Source organism: Ischnura elegans, chromosome 4 (assembly GCF_921293095.1).
Source record: "Ischnura elegans chromosome 4, ioIscEleg1.1, whole genome shotgun sequence".
Taxonomy (NCBI): Eukaryota; Metazoa; Arthropoda; class Insecta; order Odonata; family Coenagrionidae; genus Ischnura; species Ischnura elegans.
The window spans coordinates 28,110,448-28,119,960 of record NC_060249.1 but is presented as its reverse complement, the minus strand read 5'-3'; the positions used below and the strand labels follow the sequence as shown (position 1 = coordinate 28,119,960).

At 42.6% G+C, this 9,513-nt stretch overlaps 1 protein-coding gene across 1 annotated transcript in view; it reads left to right on the top strand.

Moving 5' to 3' along the window:
- The first annotated feature begins 685 nt into the window (after positions 1-685).
- Positions 686-9,513, top strand: part of LOC124157184 — a 277,302-nt gene continuing 268,474 nt past the window's right edge. The window contains exon 1 of the mRNA XM_046531716.1: positions 686-2,487. Coding sequence (XP_046387672.1) covers positions 2,323-2,487 — 165 coding nt within the window. The 5' untranslated portion in view covers positions 686-2,322. The remainder of the gene's footprint in view (positions 2,488-9,513) is intronic.

Genomic DNA, 9,513 nt, shown 5'->3' with positions numbered 1-9,513 from the left:
GCCATGTAATGATGTAGGTAGACATAAATTATAAATAAAACTTCCGGGATTGTTTACGATGCAAATATTGTAATTAATTTGTAAATATATTTCTGCGAATCATAGCCACTATCAAGGCCATTTATAAAGGCGGAAACGTGCTGCGAGCGCGGACCACATCTTTCATAATTATTAATAATTTGTGTTCTTTCTTAATTCTTGATAAAAATAATCAGTTATTGTTTTTTAAGAAAGTCGTTCTACCAATCATGGCCAAAATTAATTTCACACTATATATAAAAATGCTATGCTTCATATACTAGGTAGAAAAAAACTAGATAAAAATGCAATGCTTCAAATGACGAAAAATGTAAAGCATCGATGTTTTTTTAATCTATGACTATATTGAGTGGGTAGTTAGGAGGCACTTTTGAAAACATCGACCACGCCATACCTTATGCCCAATGTGGCCCCCACCGCATGCAGACCCATTCCTCTCTGCTGTTTGCTGTTTTGAAGGGGAGGGAGGAAGGGTGAAGTGGGATTCCCCTTCTTGTCGTCCGTTACATTCCTCCTCCATTCTCCCCCTCCCTACATTCCCCCTCCTTCCCCTCGCTCTCGGAAACGGTTGTCAAGGGGCGGCCGGAGGTGAGGTGGGAGAGGGGGAGCGGTAGCGGCGCCCTTGCGACGACGCTCCTTCCCACCCCGCACGCCAGAGCGCCGGCGAACTTGGTCGCGTTCGGAGCGCCGCGCCGCGGAGCAGAGTCGTTGCGCTCGTCGGCCATCTTGACTCGGCTCCATCCGGAGCCCGCTACTCTTCATACCCGGCCCTCCAGTATCTTCAGCAAACACTTCAGCAGTTCGGCTACCAGAGAGAAGGAGGAGTTAGTCTTCACTCCCCTATCTCCGCACAAGATTCTTCAACCACGCCGCACCCAGCAGGGAGGAGGGCTTCCGAGGACCACCCTAGTATCTTCCTGCCCATCGCGAACCCTGCCGGACACGACCGCCCTCCCGCTCCGGAGGCGTCGCACCTTCTAGTCCGCCCCCAACCCGCCCCACTCCCACCACCCACATCCCACCCCGCCGCCAGCTTTAGAGCGGGGGCGGGGGGGCCCGGAGAAATTCGTCCCTGAGCTGTGTGAGCGCCGTCTCGGGCCGTGCGCTATGAGCGAGCGTGCGGCCGAGATGACCGGCTGAACCGGACTCAAAGACTTCTTTCCTCGGGCGGAGCGGGATGGGTGCGATACTCGCCTACTTCTCTCCCGACTGAGGAGGAGCGTTGAGGGCTCCCGGGGGAGTTGGTGGGGGATTAGGAGGAGGTGTCGTAGGGGAGGGAGTGCATAGGGAGAGCGCGGGATAGGTCAAATCCAGGAGGGAAAAAACACACTCCCCGCTTCCGCCGAGAGGGAAGTTAGCGCGCTTTCGTCTTGTCCCAAGTTGACTGTTCCCAGCTTCGTGTGTCGCTCCCGCTTCGTCCCGTTTTCTTCGCAACGCCGGCGATCGTGCCCCGTGGACGGCCGCAACCCACATTGCGCGTCCCGGGAGGTCTCTGCAGCATCGGCCGACTCGTGGCCGCGCGCTGTCCCGCACTTTGCGGAGAGGGCGTGAACGGGTGTGATACCGATCGGAATACGTTGAAAGTGAGAGGAAAGATAAGCAGGAGGATATATCTAACACCGCATCTCCAGGAAGACTGACAAGATCTGCAAGAGGTTCAATCCTGCCTGCCCTCTAGGAGTACGTCATTGGTCTAACAGTGCTGGTGCGTAAATGAACACAAAGTGATCTCTTTTGTTTCCCTGAAGGAAACGGACTGGAATTACAAGAGTTGACACTGCAGATTTTGATCATTAATCAGCGATTCGAACTCGGTGGTGCGTGGAGAGGCCGTGCGATCGTTTTTTATTTTAGTGAAAGAGCGACAAAAATTGCGAGAGCTGGAATAATTTCAGTTTTCCTAGGTCCAACCGTTCGTTAGGGAGCGGAACTGTTTCGATAAGGAGTGAGTCACGCCGATAAGGCTTCGATCACCCCAACCGGTGCAAGGTGGTGTTTTGCGCGGGTGAATTCTTCTTTCAGCCGTGGCGGGAAACGTCAACGCCGCGCGATGATCTCGAGCGGATGATCTTGGAGCGGAGTGCGAAGGTGGAGCACCAAGTGCTGGAAAGCTGTCGCAATTAATAGTACTCTCTTGATCAAGGAGGACGAAAGGAAAAAAAAAACATCTGGAGAGTCGTTGAGGAGGTGATCAAAGCACATCTGTCCATTCCGGATAAGTAAGAGGCGGATCTTCGCCGCGTCTGGGCGTTTTCGTCACTGGGAGGCTAGCAGAAGTTCGCGATGGGTACGGCTGCGAGTCGTGGCGAGGACGAGGAGGGTGGCGGTGGTCGTCGCGGGGGCGGCGGGGACGGAGCTGGCGGGGACGGGGACGAGGAGGACGGGGACGGAGCGGAGGAGGGACTCACCATCACCTCGTTGAGGAACCGCCTGGCCGCCATCGATCCGGTGGGTGACAAACAAACAAATGATCCCCAATATTCTTTCACCAACTGCCCCAAAAACATCCTCCTCTCTCCCTTTGATGTGAACGTTGCGAAAGTTTCGCAATTGATCTCCTCCTCCGTCCCGGACCGCTTTCCCTCTCATTCTTCCTTCCCCCCACCTTATCAACCCTTCAGGGCTGTTATACACGATGTTCTTGCGGTTTTTGCGGGAGCTAATGTATTCGAATACCATCTCTGGCCTGATTGGAATTATTTCAGAATCTGTTTTAGTTTTAGGCATTCAAAGATTCGCTATTTGGTCCGGAAAGGTACTATATATTTCTGATAATTTCAGTGTTAAATGTGTTAAACCTTTCCATTATGGAAAATAAAAGAATTAATTTTTAAAAGTTCACTTTCATTACAGCTGGAGATGCTATGAAATCCGGGTGGCTCTTATTTAAATATATTTTTGAAACGTATAAAATAAATTCTGTTATTTTCCATACTTCGTACTAGAGTGTAAAGAAAAATCATGTAGGTGAATAAACCAGGATATTTATTGCCGCAATAATCGTCGTTGTCGAGGATGGATTAAAAACAATTTAATTTAGTCACACTTCAGCTTCGGTAGGGATAATTTCCGCGTTATATTTTCAGCCGAAGATTCTGAGTACTCATTAAAGTATAAAAGCATTAAATTATGTATCTGATGCGGCCTTCGTCAAGGGTAAATTAAAATTAAATTAATGCAGTCACACTTTAGTTAATATAGGACTCATTACTGTCTTATGCCCTCGGCAAAATATCAAAGTTCCCAATAAATTGTCGTCATATCATGTCATGTTCATGAAATGCTCTATTATAGCACACACTAACCAAAGTTGACGACTAATATTCGCAAACTTTTTTTTAGAATTAATTTTATTTCAATGCACCTTTATAGTAATAAATTGAAGGTCATGCATTTTCTACCTATTGCAGCGCCGGCACGAGCTCACGCAGTGGCTTAAGTTTGACGAAGGCATTTATTTTCGAAGAGAGGGACCATGTGGAGGCTGCCGAAACTTTAGACAGGGGAAATGACTGCGACTCTTAATATTTTTGATTACTTATGAAATATATTCAACAACCAATTATTTAGCCCACAAAAGTCAACATCAGGTGGCCTATAGCGACTCATTTTTTTTGCCTTCCTTGATTTAAATGGAAAGGCTATTGAAACTCATTGTGTTCAGTATTTCAGGCAATAAATTGGGCAATATACTTATCGAAAGATAAATTAACGCTCTATCATTCCATAATTTACTATTCCAATCTTGATTTTTCTATAAAATTTCTTGATAAGAAATCTTGACATTGACGTGTTAAATCAAAACTCTAATCAGAGGACTGTCTCAGGCATATCTTATTGAAAATATTTCACGAAATTTATTTTCTTCTTCAAACATAGTATGATTCCACACTTCCTCTCTTGATTTCAATCAAACTGACACCGCATTCGGCACTCGAGTCATTTTTTGACATTTCCGTCCCATCTTCTTATTGCGTACTACTTTGATTAATCTTTGCAAACGTTTACCGAGTAGTTTCCAATTCTGCGCCACTTCGTTTAATGCAGTTTTTGCAGTTTAATTAACTGTAAGTTCGTTAAACTGTAAAGCCCGTTTGATGTTGGCATACATATGAAGTAGTTGCATTGACGTGCATTTTCCTTCTGCTTTCATTTAAAATAGGTTAAGCTTAATCCACGAAGTTTTTTTTTCTTACAAAGTGACAGGTTTACTTGAGATCTCGAACATCGGAGGTTGCGCTCTTTATCTTATTTACTCATTCCGAGTCCCCGTTTTGACCTTCCCCACGTCTTTTCTCGATGTAAGGGCATTCGGCTGACCTCTCGTTTCGTCCCGCCCGCGATGATTTGTCACTTCGCCCCCTCCACGCGAGGGGAGCCCCTGGGAACATGGGCTCGGCCGACTTTGAGTGGCTAGGGGGGCGTTCCGGCGATCAAGTGAGCAGCTGTGTCGCTGCAGCCGTGTCAATGTTAACGGCCGCGCTGCACCCTCGCACCCCGGGACAACATTTGTACCATTGCTCGCGTTAATTGCAATTTGAAAAATGCGCCTTGACGGACAATGATTACTGGAAAAAAGCAATAGGGAAATTGCATACTTCTTATAGACAGTGTGCTGATATACTACAGTAAATACTTAGTACCACAATATACTTTTTTCCGCTTAAAATTCAGTTTATACGCTAAAAAATTACTCCCAAAAGTCTCCCAAGTTTCGCGGGCTAAAAAATACCGCCCCCACTAATCTTAAGCCGTGACGTCATATTTCAGTATGAATCCAAGATCCAAGCCCAGTAACGTCGTAGCTGCAGGTTTGGAAGAGCCACGTTGCATTTAAAACAGAAAATGGCTGAAATAAGGAAAAACTACAAGTGGTGCATTGTTCCTCTGTGCAATAACACCCCAGGAAAAAATTTCGTCAGCATTCTCACGGAGGAAATTAGAAGAAAAGCCTCGACGCATGCCGTCCGTCGGGATAAGCGTTACGGAAAAATAACTGAATGATAAACTCGTGTGCTATGTGTGCGAAGATAACTCTAATATAAATAATATTTCCATATTTCATCGACTGAATAACTTGAACCTGAGATTTTTCTATAATTCGGCCGCCGTAGAATAAAAACTTCGAGATACTTGTTTCTCGATGGGTACGATGGACTCGAATTATTTATGGCACTTGTTCAATTTCAGTTGCGGAAGGACATAGAAAATTGCATGATGTTTAAAATCAAGGGAGGAAATATGAAAATAAAGGGCAACGTTGTTCCTCGTACATTCGACTGCCAGCCAAGAAGACAGCGTTTTCTACTACTGTCGGCGTCAAAATAATGTGCCGCTGTACTTTGCAAATTTATATCTTGGCTAAAGGGATAAAGCAAGGATCCATTTAAAGGTTATCAGGCCATCGTATAAAGATAGGACTGATGTGCACCATAGGGGAAATGGGGTGTTTGAGGGAAAGTCAAACCCAAAGTTGCCCAAAGAATGTGCAGTTCTCTCATATGTTGCTCTTTCCCCAGTTAAAACAAAATAGAAATTGGATTGGGATGATATTTTCACCACGGATTTCAGTGATAGTAAGAGTGCAGGTGAAGCTTATCCCTCTAGGATTTCCGATACGGAATTTTTAAGTGACAGCGATCGCAATGACGATGAGCTCGTCTTGAGAGTAGGTTCATGTGTCGTGAGAAAAGCTCCCATAGTGTATTAAGGCCTCTGTTTGGAAAATATTCATATTTTAATGTTACTTTAGGAAGGCCTTAATTACAAAAGTAACTTATTAACACCTGAAGATGTTGTGTTTATTATATTCATCGAAGTGCGATTGACTGATTCTTTCTGCAGAATAGGAAGTGGCTTCGGGGCTTTTGAGTCACAAGATGGTAGATTGTGTTGGAAATTCGTGCATATTATCGCTACTAAATTGAAACAATTGGTAGACTGGCTCGCTCAGATTCCTGTCTTAAAGAGCTTCCTGTCGCCCTCCAGGCAAGGTATTTTTAAGTTGAAAGCATCATTGACTGCTTCAAGGTGGAAAATAAGTTCACCATAAGACTCTCGACCGGACCGCCAAAAGAATACTCATTTCACATGAGTATACGCTTTCGCCAATGTTACTTGCAAGTCTCACTTTTTTATGAACTAAAAAACATTTCAGATGCACATCAGCTACGTTTCCATTTCTCGGCATCGACTTTCGGCGCCGACGATGTCTACAGTTTCATTATAATACCCTGCGGTATCGTAATGGAATCAGTAACAGGAACTTGCTAGGCTCAGCCTAAGAATAACCATATTCCTTCATCTTTACGCAATATATCGCTTTCAATGAAGGAGAAATTGATCAAATAATAGCCCTGCAGTCACAATGAACAACTCCGATACGTCTGCACCTCATGAAATGAATCATAACCACGCCGTCGCTTGTATTCAAGTATGCAACCACTACCATGGCCGTGCCTCCTCGTACTTAATAATGACGTCACTTTTCTACTAGCCAATCATCGGGCGTTTTCGATTCTCGCTTGTATTTGAAAATTCTCGTGAACTTTGATGAATTAAATATCGCAAACCGCGTCATAAAATAATAAAAACCTTTCACCGCGGAATGCAAACATATATTTTTATATAATTTTGGGGCTCTTGATTATATCTGAAATATATGCAAGTTACCTATTAAGGGAATCATCCTTTCCACTTGGTCGCGCTTTTATGTCGATGTATTTTACTCACTTAAAACTAATGCTATAATTTTTAAAATTTCTGTACAAAATATAGGCACTTGGCAACTCTATCTCTTTGTTATATTTGAAAACTTAACCTCTAATGTGGATATTTTATATTTGATATACAGGAAAATATTGATTAATGACTACTCTGTACTCAATGAAAATTTCAATGTGGTAGCGTAAAGTTTAAATGGGCGATGCGTTACCAAAAAAGACAAAATACGGCCGGTGGCGAGGGAGGTATGCGTGCTCTTAATTTTATTATGCGGTTTTAGTGTAGGTTTGAAGTTATCAACTGATTTAAGCGTCTCGGAAGTGTATTCTCCCTCGTGTTGCCATCTTGGACGGACTGCGAGGATCTAACACTCAGGATTGTGAACTTTGGAAAATTTCTTATGGGAATAAAAGAACTTGGAAAACGCAGTGGACCGCGAAGTGGCTCGGAAAGTCCAATTGTTCGATTCCCGATTCAAGGGAATTTCTTCCGATGGTAATTAATGCGAGTTACACTGAAATTAACGCGGTATTGGTAACAAGGTTTGTACTGGCATTTTAATCGAAATTTGTGTGATAAAATCCCCAATTGAGTGTTTCCTCAAGCTGAATTTCCCTGCATTGTGGGAAATGAAAAGAACTAGTCATCTTATTATGCCAAATTAGCATTGTTCTAGAAATAAGGTGACAGTACTTCTTTAAAACCTTGTCTCTTGAAACTTAAGGGGTTGCAGCTCATTTCTTGTCTATCTCTGCGTATGTGTGGGTGCATTTCTGATGAGAGGGCAAAGTGCCGCGGAAGTGGAACACATGCTTGAGTTCATGAACTTTCTTACTGCTACAGATATTTGCGATTACAAAAGAGGTTGATACTGGTTTGACTTAAAGGAATGCATCGGCGATGACGAAGGTGAACGAACTGCGCAAGTTCTGCATTTATATAAACTTAATTTTCACTTTTTTCACTTAAGTTTGTAAACGGAATTTTTATAGTTCTCCCTCTTCTTTCCTGATTCTAATTCAATCATTTCGTTTCACAATGGTGGATCACCGAATATGTGACTTTAGATTATGAATTCTGCTCTTAAACAGTAATTTTTTATCGCGTGAATATTTCGTTTAGGAATTCCTCCCCGAGAATTGCCCTCCATAATTGTACGATATTTTGTCTGCCTGTGATCGCTGGTGGGATGGTATTGGAGGAGGCGACCGACAGCTGAGGTCATTTGCGCCATGAGGGAAGGGATAGACGAGGACGGGTGGAGAGAAACCCGGCGTCGGCATTAGCATGCTCTTAACGAAAGGCGCCAAGGGGATCACGGCTTAACGTCCCATCCGACGGACGGAGTGTTGCGCTTGAAATGTTCTCCGCACAGCACTCAAGCAAGGGTCGTGGAAATTCTCTCCCACCGCCGGGATTAGAACCCGAGCTATCAGGGTGGGAAGCCAACCCTCTTGCTACCACCCCAGCCCGATCCCTCTGATTGAAATGCGTTATAATGGCTATTTAATGTATTTCATTGACGAGGTTGTTTTCTTTTTCAATTCTTTATGACAGAACTGAAAATTTTGACAGAGGAGCCGTGTGCCAATCGCTATGCTCTCATGGATACAATATGTGAGATTGTATCTTTTGAATAGGTATTTTTTCAGCATTGAGTACTTTTCATTAGATCATAGTGGACACCTGATTACATTTGGAAAGAGAAAATTATATTGCAGAATTAAAAATGAGTTTATTGACCTTCCCTTAGATAGGAGATTAGAAATTTTCCCCCGGAAAAGATGGCTTCCATAGTTTGCTGATAACCTTCATTTCTTATCTCTTAAATTTCTCTCGTGATATGTATTTTCTCTGTCTAAAATTGAAAAAATCGGCAGCAAACCGATTTCACTATTTTAGTTATTTTTTTCTTTTTTTTAACAGAAACATTTTTTTTCTTTAAACGTTACTCTTTACTGCTCATATTTGCTTTGGGCTAATTTTACGTCTTTGTTTTCATGATGTTATGTGAATGATTCTAGTGATTTTTTAAAAGTAAATTTATAGCTTTGGAAAATTTTCTAGGTACTCATTGAAAGAGATAAATATGTAGGTTGGTGCTAGTGGCAATGATTGATGGTATATTGAAGTTAAAAAAAACGTAATTTGAGGAAAAGAGTTTGTTTTTACAAGGACTGTCTGTTTCATCAGGCTCTTAACTTTTCTAGTCGATCTTTTGCATTTCATGCAGCCATCAATTGCTTAATTCTTTATTAATCACGTAAATACCTGTAGTATTCCCCAGTTAATACCAATAGCATTGTTCAAGTTACATGGTAAAAAATATTAGTACAAGTAATGTCTCATGTTAGTTTACGTGGATGCAGGGTTTAACTTGAATATCAAAGACTACCGAAGGATCCGTGAGTTTCACCCCAAAAATATAAAGAAAAACTCAGTTTTAAAATTTTAGTATTTTAATAACTTGCGCAAAAATTCAACAAATAATTGGTTAAATTCTTAAATATCATAATTAGGTCTTTGTCAGAAAAGTTATGGGAGAAGTTGATGTCTCTACTTTCTTGAGAAGAGTGATCACATTGTGATATTATCTCTCAACAGCTGTTGCTAACAGGAAGTGAAACGGCTCTATGGCTCGTCAGCGAATCCGCATTTCATAGGAAGTGGACTCACGAATGACGTTGAAAGTAACGGAGAAAAAATCATTGTTACTATCTTTCCAATTTCATAAGTGTATTTTTTTCGTAT